Consider the following 15625-nt stretch of genomic DNA (forward strand, 5'->3'; position numbering starts at 1 on the left):
CACGATTCCTTTGCTAACAGGAAAAGTATGATGTACAGGGGAAATACACTACTAATTTGAGGCGTAAAATATATATTGTAAATTAAATTAATTAAAAATGTAATTTAAATTTGCAGCCTGACATTGTGACGATGTCACAATAAATAATTGCTCGTTATATTGTAAAAATTTGTGGAACGATTGAATAAAAATTATCAAACTGCCTTAATAATTAGAACGTTAGAATCACATATAGAAAAGTATTCTGAGTGTCAAAAAGAATATGAATCTTGAATATAGCTAACTCTGAAAGATGCACATTAGTATCGTATCAGGCCAACACTTTCCATACCATGCTTTTATGGCTTCACTAACAGTAATCAAACAATTCTCCATTTTATAGAAGTGTCAGACACTTTGTTAAGAATTTATGCAATTTATTCCTTGTTTTTATTGTAAATTTCTTTTCGCATTTTCTCTGACAAATTTCTTTTTGCTATGTATTCTTTGCAGTGCCATATCGTAAACGTAATACCTGAGGTATGGCTTGTAAATAGTACAGAGTACATACAGTATTACTGTATACAAAACAATTTGCTTGTTTACTATATTATTCATCTCTGGTGATCAGAAAACGATATATCAATAATTATGCTTTTATATCGTAATGTGACAGTTTGTATATACCATGTTTTAGTTACGTTTTGTTAAGTTATTGAATGACGTTATAACTCTGTAATTTTTCCTTTTAAATTATGGAAAATAAGCTCTCGACTGATTTTTTTCTCATAGAACGTTTGATTTCAGAAACGGATTTTCGACATTAGTGGGAGATGTCTGCATTTAGAATAAATAGTAACGACTTATATTAATATTCAGATAAAACTTCGCATGAATAATCAAAACTTAAATTTGTGGATGCGAAAGAATCTCTGATGTAAGATATTCTTATCACGATTAAATTTCATACTCGCAGATAATTATCTGCGAGTATGAAATTTATCCTTGACGGCCTACGAGAGTTAGTTAAGTCGTTAAAAATTTAATAAGATTTTTGTTACTAATCTAAATATATATTATTCACTCATTTCTAAACAGTTGTATTCCCAATAGTCAAATTTAAAATTAAATCAGTACATGCATTTTAAATTTGAAAATTTTGTAGAATATTTACTATTTTACATATGTAAAATAGTATGTTGATTCTATTCACGTATCCTTAACCTATTTTTAATCTAAAATTCTAAAAAAAAACTCATTATTTAAACAGATTAACACAGATTTATATCTATTTTCAACGGCCATTCTATCTTAGCTATTGATAATCAAATATGCAAATTGAATAGCGTACATAAATCATGGTAAACGATAGCTACTCAATTTTTCTCGTATCTTATCAAACTTTAACATAAATGCTATTAATAAAGAAAATTGTGTACGAGATGCTCTCAATAGAATTCCTCTCATGCAATTTTCATTGTCCAAAATCATTTTTTGCCATTTATTTTTATTGCTTTCTATCATTGCTTGATTTATATCATAAAAATAATGTAAATAATAGCATTATCGTTTTATGAGTTTTAAAATGTTACAAGTATAATATAGTGATAATAATAATTATTATTATATTCTAAACATAAATATATTATATTGCAAAATTAGTCAAAACACAAGCTGGGTTTTTAACTTTATAACGATATAAATAATTTTATTTAGAGAATACGATATTTCTGTTTGATCTGAAAATAAATAGGCCTTTATTCCAAAAAGTAGAACATGGCTTTAGACAAATTTACAGATCTGAAAAATTATAGTGTAAATAAATTGTAAACTGTAATGGAGTTTAGAAGTCCTTACTTGTGAAAATTTATAACAATAATGGACGAAATGTCACTGTTGCCATCAGAAAGGCTCATTATCCTCAATGTACCCATTGGAAAAGTCTATTATCGTCATTCTTGTTATCAAAACGACTCGCTATTATATTGTTTCTAGTTAATTAAGTACTTTTTAAAATAAATCGCTTCCTATTTTCAATTTGTGGGTCTATACTAACGTTCCTCTTAATTTATCACTATGCCTAGAAATGGAATTATCTGGCTCTGATTATAAATATTATTCAATAATTTCTCTTTAAAGTATGCTAAAATAACACATTCTTTCTTCAAAACAGTATTGACATAAATTCAGACTTTCAGAATAAAATTTCATTTATGTACATATTTCAAGAAATGTATCTCATTGTGAAACAAAATTTTAATATTTAAATTTTTACTGATATATTGACTTAGTAGATTGTGAACAATATATGTGTTGTATTTCAAATATATGTAGGACAAGTAGAATTTTATGTCATTTTTTACTTGGTTTGGTGATTTTATAGCTCATGGTACCAGCATACAAAGACTATATGGCTAACCATATCGGAATGCCTGATCCATAATAGAATTCGCCATTTATCTATGCTAGAGAACATTCTTTAGAAGTTTGATAAACTTGTGTTGCATTAAAACTTTTCCTGGCAAAATTTTTCAGTTTTGATATTCTAAAAATATACACAAACCTATAATATATATATATATATATATATATAAATCATAATTGTTAAAAGAAAAAAATTCCTCAGCCACGTTACATGCACCTTTGTAACTTTATCAATTACTATTTCCTCCATTTTATAAACCATTTAATGGATTGGTAGAACGTTTCTGCAGAAAGATTTCTCTAAACTAATATAACCGAAATTAGAAAAGAATTGTTAAATTATATTCCATCTAGCAATTCTCCAAAGGATAATAAATTCGTTGTAACTTTTATATAAGAAATATGGAGTATTTCCTATAAGTAATATTGAGTTGATAATTATTATAATTTTATATAAAACCATTGATATCTTTCTGTTTTACTGCTTTAAAGCATTTTCGATATAGTTCAGAATTAAATATAATTAACTGTAATGGAGCTAAATAAAATCAATAAATTATTGTCCTAATATTACAAATAATAAATAATTCAGAAGAGTTTTATTGGAATTGCATCACATTTTCTCACCTTACCTGATTCCATAATTTCTATCTATAAAACGTTTTTGTGATAATGATGATAATCTTAATATATTTATTTTTGTAATAAAAATTATTGCAAAATTTAAAATATTATTAAATATTTGTGTGAATTATACTAATAAGTATTCAAAAATTATATAACATAAAGAACTACTGAAAATTCTATCAGAAAAATGTTTTAATTCGAGAAACTTCTCATTACATACAGTCACTTCCGAATTTATGCTTCATCATATCTAAAATATTTAATTTCAGGAATGAATTACTAGTTTTGAAAGTAATTTGAACTATTTAAATCAATTCATTAAGATATGATTACATCTTCAACAATTTGAAAGGAAAGGAAACTAAGCTTATTATTTGTAAGATATGTAAAGTATCACGAAATTTAATTATGTTAAATATTTAAAATTTCAACTTGCTTAATAAGATACTATATAAAATATGTAAATTGATACATTTGTTTTTGAAGTTTTTAAAGTTTTTAAATAATATTTCCCAGTTTTATAATATATTATTGCTATGTTTGTTCTATTAAAAGTAACAAAGTAATATTATGAATAGGTAAGAAAAAAGCATATATAAACGTAACAACTTCTTATAAAGATGTAAATTATATTATTAATTCGGAATATCTACGTGATCTAAGAAAACACATGATATGTAGAAATTACGTTTAAAAAATACATGATACGCAATTATCCTGCGTGTGTATCTTGTATATTTTGCAGAACAAATTGAAGAAAACAGAATATGATCAAATTAAATGCAACAAAAAGTTAAATTATAAGATGTTTAAATGAAATTCAATGTAAGAATATGATTTTTCTTTTAATCTTCGTTTATAGCATAAATATGCACATAAGATATAAAGTTCAAATAAAAATAAAGCGTGAGGCTATAAAATTCTAAGAAAACTTCAATTGTTTCGTATATCAAGAATAAATTTCGGGACAAGTATCCCGAGAACAATATAATTTGCCACATATAGATTACAAGCTTGTTCCCTTAGTTTTAATCTCATTGAACATGCATGCGATGCTCTAGAGAGATGTGTTGCTTCTACCAATCTCCATCCAAAACTCTCCAGGAGCTCTGTAGTGCGCCCGGAGAAATGACAATTACTAACCACGGCACTTTTGGACATTCTCATAAACAGCATGAGGCAAATATTGTTGTGAGATAGGTCCACACCCCACATTGAATCGCTTTGATAATGTCATGTCAGTTTCGCACGTCTCTACGTTTCTTTATACGCCATTACAATATATTCAGAAAATAAGTGTTTTATTCCATTTTTAAATTCCTATTTTTGTAATATTAGCTGTATTTTCATAGAATATGTAATTTCTATTAAAGAATTTCTAAATTTTTCACATATTCATTTGCATTTTGAATCATTTATAGCAGCAGTATATTTCTATTCTGTTTAAATTTAATTAATTTAAGGTGGCTAATTCATTAATATCGTGAACAGCACAAATTTATTAATCTAGTCTACCTAATACCAAACAGTTCTTAAAATATTATATTATATTATTAAATTATTATCAGTTTAAATTAAAGAAATTAAGACATTTTAGTTTAAAAATAAAACTTTGGTTTCTTTAAAATTAATTCCAATTACAAATCGAGCTGAAATATTTAAAATAACCAAAAGATATGTGTCGTTTAATTAATGAAGATACGTCTGTTGCTATTTCGAAGATATCAAGCAAATCTCATTGATAATATTTGTTTATTCTTTATGTCTTAGATAAATATATAGATGTTGGATAAATAATAAATTATCTTCTTCTAGTTATCATCAATCTTCCTCAAAATACGTTTCTGCATTATCAACACAGTGATGGAATGCCTCCTTGAGGAAGATTGATGCATAGTAACCATAGGATGATGACAATTGTGTTGATAATGCACTGTAAGAAAATAAAATACCATTTTATAAAGTCTAATAATGCTAATTATCGAGAAGAGTTTAAAGATATCGAAAGTTTGGATTATAGTTCTCAATCATCAAAACTGAATAGTACAAAGTTCTGATTGATATCGATTCTGGGGATTAATTAAGACTTTTAATTGAGAGAACGTTAACTGAATGAGAAAATCACAAATATATATAATTGTTGATATCCGTCGAATGAAGTATTTATTAAGATATTAGGAAGCTAAATATTCGGTGAAATCCGAAAATTTAATTAGATATTAATAAATTATTCTATATTTTAGTATAAAAAACTGGAAAAAGGCTTTAAAAATGGTAAAATTAATTAAAACTCGACAATTACCTTAAATTTTATAAAGGAGAATCAAAACCAATTGGTGTAAATTGGATAATTTAAAATATATAAAATGATTTCTTCGATTTGAACCGTTTAGTGTGAAATATTTTGATAAAATTTAATTTCATATTTTCGAATAATCAATTGTTTATTATTAGAAGAAAGTTTGTCGGAAATTATTGGTATTGGCTATTTGACAAAGATAAATTTCGAAACTTTCAACTTAACAAAATTATAATTTTATATTGAATTTAAATATATGTTAGTTTAAAATACAAATTTAATCGAAAAACTTCGTGTAATTATTTATTTTGAAATATAATTTACTTCAAAGTAAATAATTACATGAAGGTTTTACAATAAAATATAAGACTTACTGTTTTAAAATCGAGATATAATTAATTCTCGAAGTAAAATTACAATAGATTTTTGTTCTGTTTCCTTTATTATTATTTTATTTTTATTTTTTACTACAATCTCTTATTACTAAATTTATAAATTCTTGCATACATGTAGAGACTTCTAAAATTAAATAGAAGTCATTAAATTCATCTTAAATTATGATTTTGTGAAAATCCTCAGTGAATAAGATTAGCGTGTTAATAAATTTTGAGTTAATTTATTTAAAATAATGCATTTTTTCGGCAATTCACGTAATATACGAATATGCGATGCAATAAGTATTATATAATCGATTAAGTAATAAGTAATTTTTCTTTTTAGCTCCGGTGCCCCCAGATAAGACCTCCCTGTTGACAACCAATACTAGTTACGTGATCATTCACTTGGATTCATGGCACGATGGTGGATGCCCGATATCGTATTTCACTCTGCGATATAGACCACAACGACAAAAGTCTTGGATTTTATTATCCGATAAAGTATCTATCGATCAAAGGACGTATAAAGTTAGTGATCTCACACCCGGTACTTGGTATCAGCTTCAGATAATTGCGCATAATGAAGCAGGAATCATGGAAGCGGAATATACTTTTGCAACAGTACCATATATAGCAGGCAAGTATATCGAGGGGAAGAATATATATATTATATTGAAAATATAGAAAAATATTTTTGAAAAAATTTTGACTTTGACATATTGAAAATAAAATAGATAAATTTTATGAATAATGGAGAGAATTCGTGATTTCCAGAAAAAAACAATTGGATACTTCTTCTGTTCTTTTCAATAGAATTATTATTATTATTATTGCTTCTGGTGAAAGAGATTATTTGATTAAAATCATAATAATATCTGACAAGAAAATAATTAATTTTGTTATATAAAGCCGTATAAAATAGTATAAATGATTATCTTGAAGTCATTTAAAAAACAATAAAGTCTAAATTGTAATTAACTAAAAAAACACAATTGATTTAATTTCATTTTTATCATATTTTCTCTTATTTTATAAAAATAAAACAGGTTATTCTAAACTTAGTTTTAAGATTCGTACTCATATGCTTACCTGAAACACAAAATAAGCACGATTAACTGACTTTTAGCCACCCCAGTGTAAAATTACTCGAGATTTAGCATTATTATTTCTAATCAAACTCGAGTAAAAGTACGTAAAAAAAGCATATATACTTTTAATTATTAAAACATATTTTTTAATCATAAAAATTTAAGTAAAATTAATTAAGTTTGATGGCCATGTTAAACCGGAAAGACAGATTGCAGACGAATGATAAATTTACTAAAAATCACAACTTAGTTTGTAAAGTTAGAAAGATGTTGACGTTAGTATCAATGATGTTTGACTGATTAACAGTGATTTAATAAAGTTTCTAGATAATGAGTAGTAGACTTCTACTGTTGACAGCTTGTCTTGCTTGCAAGATATAATTTAAAGATTTTACTCATACACTACTGCAGGAATTATTTCTGCACATGTTATGATGAATAAGCAAAGTTTAGCTGAAGGTGCAAAAGACATTTTGTCATTTTGAAAGTTTTAATATTTATGATTTGTGTGTGTATATATATATATGTGTGTGTGTGTGTGTATGTATATATATATATAATATTTCATCAAGTTTATTAATTAAATTTATATTTTTACAGACATTATAACACCTTCAACTGTAGCAGAATCAGAAGATTTACCTTTTTATTACGACTTGAATATCATACTACCTGCATTAGTATCGTTTGCTGTCGTTTTATCATTATTGATTTTAGTTTGCATTATAATTCGTAGGAGAAATTCTTCTGAGAGTTCTCATAGTGGTAAGAAACGAAATTTTAGTGGACAGAGTAAAAATTTTTTTTTTATTCTTTTTTTTTAAATTACATTTTCTAGAAATATATAAAACTTATCTGAAATTCCAGTTTAAATAAATATTTATAGATAAATTTTGATTTTAAAAAAAAATTGAATATTTTATAATTGTACCGCGTGTATTGATTTATCACTGAACAATTTCTGACGGGTTTTATTTTTATATAATAGATTAAAAATTTAAAAATGATTTTCACATTAAAATTTAGAATAATTTAGAATAAATCAATATACATAAAATTTATATTTATTTATGTTTTATAATGAAATTATTTTTTCAATATAATTAATATTATATAAATTCTTAATTAGTTATACACTATTACAATCTTTAAATACTTATTTTAAATATATTTAATTATTTTTATATGATATTATTAATCTAATTTAAATTAATGAAAATTTTATTTAAAAAAATATATGTGACAAATCAGCAATCATATGATTTTATATTTAATATTTTCATTTATAAATTTTATATACAGAAAGATAAAATTTTACAAAATACTCACTAGAATTTATACGCTTCCTTCTTAATATACGAAAAATCACGAAAGATAATTTACAAATTGTGGATATTTCCTGTCTTTAATTCCAATTTCCAACACCAGAGGGAAGCACTGTATTAGAAAAACAAGAATACAAAATGCTATTAATCGTGCGAGTTAATTCCAAGTTACTATACAAATGCCGTTGTTTTCGTTTAATTCTTTCCTGCTATTTTTATATCTTTTAGGAAGTTCTATTTATGGGAATAGAAAGTGTCAGTTACAGGAATCGGTGCAAATGACAAGAGTCGAAAAAAACTCAATGAAGAAAACAGAATCGATTGCGAGTAATTCATGCTATTATCCAACGCCTTATGCAACTACATGCCTATCTTCATCTGCAGAACAGAAGTCTATCGATACATTTTGTAAACAGGTAAATAACACCGAAACAAAATTAAAGTAAAAGAGAATTCTCTTCGATATCATCAATCTAATTTTCCATCCTTTTAGATGCACTCAACCTGAATTTTTTTCCTCCTTCTTTTTCTTTTTTATTTTATTTAATTTAAACGGAGGAAAACGTTTATTTTTACTTTATTAAGCCATCTAGAAAAGGAAATCTGCGTTAAAGCATAATAAACGTTTTAAAAAAAATATATATATACGTATTTTATATACAAGTAGCTTATGTAACTATTGAATTGTTTTTGCTATGATTTCTATTTATATTTTTCGTAAGTAGATGATTATTTTTATTACTTTCAAATAGCACAACAGTAATTTAACATATTGTTTCTTAAATTGTCAGTTGATGAGTAGAGGACATTTGCATTCTGTGTTGTTTCGTATGAGTTGGTCGATCGATTTTCAAGTGTCACACTATGTGAGGGCGATGCCATGATGAAAGCAATGGGAGGATGGAATGAATCCTACTGAAAATGGGATTCATTCTCAATTATCTAACCATTAAAAAGTAAAATAATAAAAATAATTTAAAGCGGACAATTAATTATATTTAAATACTCGATATTATAAAATTCACTATATATTATTTTTGTTCTATTAAATTTTTTAAATTCTTTTCTTTTAATGAAAATTAGAAAACAAACGAATTCGTATTTATATTTTAAATTAAGTTTATATTTTAGAAAATATACTAATATTAAAATCTTTATTATTTAATTTTTATAAAAGAAATATCCAATTAATAAAATTGTATTCAATTAAATTTAATAAAATTTTTAAAAACATCAAAAGAACGAACTCCTTTACAAAATTTACCAATTAAAATTTGCATTTTAATCAAATAATTGCATACAAGTTAGAAAGTAAAATAGAATGATGTTTTATTAAAGTAGATTCTAGATCTTATCTGATATTCAAAGCAGGCAAAGTTAAAATTCATTTTGAATTTTTTTTTTATTTTATTATACATTTCTGTATCGTATAGATTACTAAATTATTGATTAATACTACATCTCAATAGGAAATTTTTGCATTTACAAAAATTTTACATTTTTTAAAATACTGTATAACATCAATACAGAATTTATATCATAATACAACGATTAAAAGTTTCTCTCTAGAAATTTTCTTATAGAAATTGTCAGGTTTATTTTGTATCTAGTAGACGATAAAATTCTACAAATATTTATATATTTTAAAGACTTTTCTAGTCTAGTACTTAAATATCATTTAAATGATATCTGTGCAATGTTATCTGTATTCCAAACTTGACAACTCATAGGACAGCTTAAAACTAAGAAAATGTCTTAGAAATTGAACTTTATATGACATGAAAACTAGTAAATTGATATAATTATTCATTTGGCACTTAGCCAAAAAGGGTGGTTGCATTTCTCATGAGGTCAAAGCTTTCTAGACGGTTGAACTCTATTTTCTTAAAGCTAATCTCGCGAATATTTGTTGTCAATTATAATTATTGTCTATTCAGCCTCTTTAAAATTTTATAAACTTACGTAAATAAAATTTTTCTAAACAGTATTTGATGACTAAATATAATAGTTTTCTCCACTGAACGTTTATTTTATTTTATTTTCATCTTTTTTTATATGAATTACTGCTGCAACCTATAAAGAAAGAGTTCTTTACAAAGTGAGAAATATTAGCTGTCATGGGAAACCATATAATGACTTAGTAAGAACAAGAAAGTTTGCTCAGAAAATATGAAGAATATTATCCAGATAATAGCTATTAATAGAAAAGTAGCTATTTTATTTTAGTTTGTTTTTTAATTTTAAAATTATTTTTCATGCTTACAACAAATTTGCATGAAATAGTTAATAATACTCAATCATAATAATAGTTAAGAAGGAATTTATTTATTTATTTATAAAAATGTATGAATTTATATCACGTTTATATAAATTATAATATATATAAATATTTATCAGCAATATGCAATCTTCATTATATATATATATGAAGACTGCATATTGTTGATTATAGTAATAAATTTATATTCTACATACACATTATATATCATATGAATAAATATTGTTTGATATTTATATATTATATCATTTAAATCTTATTTTATAAAAGCTTATATACACATATACTACATTCAAGTTTTTCAAATTAAAATGTTTAAATTTTTACTCTATTTAATTTTAAAATGTAATTTTTATTAAATCGAAATAATTGTTTTCATATTGTATTTGAATTTCCATTTTATTTCATAAAGTAATACAGTACTTTTTATTTCAAGATGATGTTTTCAGCTTTGAGAATGAAGAAGAAACGTTTATTTTAATAAAAACACCGAAGATTTAGAAACAAAAATATTTTACCTGATCATTTTTAATGACTTTCGTGTTAAAGTGTCCATTTATTTTCGTTAAATCAGTACTTAAATGCATAAGTAAAAAACTTCTCTAAATTATAATTACCAATTTGTAGTAGATACTTAACTGAAAGAGAAGATCTTGTTTTCCTATAGAGAGATAGAAACTAATTGCATTTACTAACAGAGAATTGATTAAAGGCTGTAGAAAGCATAGTCGCACGAATTAAGTTACTTCTGCACACTTCAACTGTTTCTAATTGATGTAAACGAGGATCTATATGATGCAATAACGTTGTTGCTCCTATAGGATATTTGTTTCATTATCGAGACAGAACTGCTCTCTTCCTGTTTCCTTAAATGTATCATTAGATAGAATACTTATTTTTCTTCATCTCAGTTAAAATTAGATTAGAGTCTCATTTATTGGACCATCTAAAAGTTATAATCGTATATTGTACTCGCTACCGTTTTAATAAGTGTTTTTCTCAATATATAACTTATCAGCTGTAAAAAAAATACTACTTTTGAAACGATACTAATTAAGAAATAACGCCAGAGATATTGAAAAATGTCGTAATTGCGATTTAGAAATGATAATTCAATTATTTTACTCGAAAAAAAAGCATTTCAATTAAATGTTATACGAAGGAAGTAAATTACAAAATTTCATTTTTGTTTTCGAATAATTCTCGAAAATTAAATTTTTAAAGAAATCTTCGAATTTTTAATATGTATATACAATATTCGAAATATTAAAAAAATACATTGTTAAATTTCTTTCTAAGTAGTAAAAACTTTTAAAATATTTATTACATTTATTTATTACTTTAAATTCAGAAAAAAGACTTTGTTTATAAAGCAAGTACAATTTTAAAATTTATAATAATTATTATAATTACTGTTATTATTATTACTTTTACGTTTTCACAGTAATAAATTTACCTTAATGTTTAAAAACAAAAAAATAAATTTAATGATGTTTAAAATCCATAATCGTGTATATGTAATGACATTTATAAAAGTCGGTTTTTAATTTTGTTTTTTTAAATTTATCCTATTTAAATAATTATAATATTTGATAAATGTATCGACAGATTTTTTTTCCTTCTATAAACGTTCATAAACACTCGAGATGCAATTTTAACGTAATTTATCACGAAGTCAGGTTTAAACCATTAAAATATCATTTCTTCCTTGATGTAGGTGGATATTTTTGTCTTCGAAGATAATTATTAAGTTCATTATTTTGATGAAAATAAAAGTCGAAAGATTTTAAAACGATTATAATTTTTATTATAATAAAACTTCTGATCTAAGCTTAATTGTATAAAGTATTTTGTTTTCATGAGTTAAAACTCTTAAATGAAATTTGAAATTCTATTAATTACAGGTTGAAAAGTGACGTTTTCTTTTTTTAAAAAAAATTTGAATAATTCGATTAGGAGAGAATTGGATTTGGTGGTTCTAAAGTAATTGATAATTCTTACCTTTAAATTTCGAAACTACTTGCAAGCTATTTGCGAAATGAACAATAAATGAAGAAAATGGACTCAACAGTAAAGCAATAAATTTAATCTGGAGAGATGCTAAAGGAGATTCACGCACTGTTCTTTTAAAAATAAGTAAAAACCATTTATAAACATTGACTTTTTCTTAGTTTTTTTTTTTCTTTCTTCTTATTTTTCCCCTGTCTTCAATCGTCGTCGGAATTTTAGATGTTGAACAAGATTAAATTCTTAAAACAGTTGAATGATTCCGTTACATTGAATAGTTGGTTATTCTTATTTTATTACTTTTATGTAACATAAATCAGATCTATCTATTAATTAGATTTTTAGTAATAAAACTTTCTAATCCACCTCTAGAAGTTTAAAAAAAAAAATCTTTTTAAAACAGTTAATTACTTTTAAACAACTAAATAATTGTTATTTTAAGTGAAAATATAAAAGAAAATATTCATTCTGCTCATATTTTGCAACACACTAATGCTATTCTTAAGCATTTAAATATTTATTATTATAGTTGTAGTTTCTAGTTTATAAAATTTGCATATTAATAATGAAATTTAATTAATTTTTTATGTTTTCTTATATTCAATATAAATATTATTTTGTCAGAAAAATTAAATCATGTTTACCTTTAAAATTATTGTGAAGAGTGAATTATATCGATTGTAATTTTATTGTAAAGAAATATGAATTCTGTTCATATAACAATTATAATTAACAGAGTTACCTAGTGACATTCTGCTGTTGATTTGAATAATTGTTTATTAATCCTGTTGTTAACATTGACATTTCGGCTAAATCCCTATTCAACAATTATACAACATCAACATTAAATTTCCATTTTCAGTCTGTGGATGAACCATTGTATGCAACAGTAAAGAGAACACCTAGACCTCCAAGATCAGATTTCCATATCTATCATTATCCAGGTATAAATTAAATGGATATTTATTAAATATAATAGCGATAATTATACTTATTATACGGAATTTCTACTAAATGACTCTTGTATGAGATGTGTAATGAATTATTGTATAGCGTTACTGATAATATTAATCATTCTCATTTTAACTTAATTCTGTTTACAATTAATGAGCTATACCATTGATGTAATATCATTTTAGGAATTTACATATATATAAAATAAAATTTACATACGTAACTACGCTGTTTTAAACTTATTTTTCGCTTATTTGTGACTGTAGTGAACGTTACACCGGATTTATCAGACGATGGCTTTGCCTCAACTTCTAGTCATTGGAAAGGATTATCTTCTGGGTCAAAATCTGAGGATATACCCTATGAGAAAACAGTAACAGGTAATTCTCTGTTAGTATAAGAATCTGAGATAAGAAAATGCACTATATTTATGACTCTATTAACTTTGTTAGAGTGTGAACTCCACAGATAAGAAGTTTGTTCTAACATCCTGTAAATATTCATGGGCTTATAATGGCTTCATTCTTAGTGCTTTTATTGCTACTTTAACTGGTATCAATATTAAAAATATAGCTACAATAAGCAATTATTTAGAAAAAGAATAAGTAATTATAACAAAAATTCTTTTATCCTTGTATTTAAAAAAAATAATAACATTTTAATCGTTTAAAAATATTTTTATTGATCTCAAAAACAATTACTAACTGAGTCTATTTAAATAATTAAAAATTAGGCATTTATTTGTAATAATTAGAAATTTTTACATGATAATTATTCTTCATATGTAAGACAGGAAAAATTACTTAAATTTGTCATATTCTGTAATAAATTAACGAAATTTTTTGTTAGAGAAGCAAGTAGTTATTTAATTTATATCTTTTTTTCCTCCATTTCTCTTACCATTTATCATCTTTATCAATAAATACAAAAATAATTATTTAGACTCATTTTAAAGAATTTCTGCAAACTGTTAAACTCTATTAAATGGTTTTAAGGAATTCAATCGATTATGACATAGATTACAACAGCAATCGAAGTAATAGAAGTTTTTTTTTTCTTTTGAAAGAAACGTGTATTGATCTGTATGTAAAGACATTGAGGATCTACACAGTCTATGGACTGCAGTCCTCGATCAATATTTTAGAATTTTTTCTTTCATACAACGTACTTGGTCCTTTTGCTTTACCATGCAAATCCATTAATCCAAAGGGTATTTTGAATGAATCGAAAGCAATTCAAACTTTTCCCTAAAGAGAACGTTATACGAAATATCTACTGCTTGAAGAAAATAGCTGAAAGCTATTTTCTAAAGTATTTTATGTGTTTTTTAAACACGTTATATCGTTATACAGAATAATGTTTTAAAAAATTATGGATATTTAAAAAATTTTCAAAATTCTCTCTGATTTCTCTCTACTCCCTGGGGTACATATTTCTGCTTGCTTAAGCTTTAAAGCTAAGTACAAAAAAAAATTTGTTGTTTGTAAAATTGGATTCTTAAATTTAGCAGAAATGAGGAGTTTAATATTTTTTAAAATAAGAACATTAAAGAAACCATTATATATTTTAATAAAAAATATATGTAAATATATATATATAGGCCTATATTTAACCCAGAAATAAAAAAAAATTATTTAGATATCAATTATTTTTTCGTTTTTTATTGCAATGTTCACAACTTACTAAAATAACATTTTAGTCCATGAATTTTTAAATAAAACTCACATATTAAATTTTCTAGCTGAATTTTGCAAAACTTAAATAAAATTTTAGTTTGTTATCTTTTTTATATTTAGGAGGTGAGCTACTAAGAAAATAAACATTTTCTCTTTGTTTGTTTGTTTTGTAATTTTAATTTTCTTTTAGTATCCTCGAGGCATTCTGCACCAAAGAGGACATCTAAACAGTCGCTAAGATGAATCACTTCAGTATTTAGTTCAAGATAGGTAAAAAAAAAAATAAAATAAATTAAAATATTATTATAAATATATTTTAAAAAAAAATAATAATACTTTTGTTTTCTTAACAACAAATACTTAATATTTTATTTAATTTTAATTACTTAGAGTTTTTTAAACGTATTATTATTATTAATAGACAATTTTAATAATGTTTTAATTTTAAATTAAGTATAAAAGTAATTATAGTTGTTGGACATTACTTTGTTTTTGACTTCTCTTTAGAAATTTTATCATATATATATTTTTTGTTTTTTTAAAGCTAATGAATAAAATTTCATATTCAAAAAAAAATTCTTGAAAAGAAAA

The 15625-nt window shown here is 24.2% G+C and overlaps 1 protein-coding gene across 1 annotated transcript in view; it reads left to right on the plus strand.

Annotated features, from left to right (window-relative positions):
- LOC136985435 (cell adhesion molecule Dscam1-like) overlaps nt 1–15625 on the plus strand; it is a 127628-nt gene that overhangs the window by 110902 nt on the left and 1101 nt on the right. Inside the window, exons 21-26 of the mRNA XM_067282720.1 lie at nt 6050–6343; nt 7395–7559; nt 8348–8535; nt 13267–13348; nt 13625–13738; nt 15225–15304. Of these exons, the coding sequence (XP_067138821.1) occupies nt 6050–6343; nt 7395–7559; nt 8348–8535; nt 13267–13348; nt 13625–13738; nt 15225–15277 (896 nt within the window). The 3' untranslated portion in view covers nt 15278–15304. The remainder of the gene's footprint in view (nt 1–6049; nt 6344–7394; nt 7560–8347; nt 8536–13266; nt 13349–13624; nt 13739–15224; nt 15305–15625) is intronic.

This window comes from Centruroides vittatus, unplaced genomic scaffold (assembly GCF_030686945.1).
Source record: "Centruroides vittatus isolate TY-2023 unplaced genomic scaffold, ASM3068694v2 contig_970, whole genome shotgun sequence".
NCBI lineage: Eukaryota > Metazoa > Arthropoda > Arachnida > Scorpiones > Buthidae > Centruroides > Centruroides vittatus.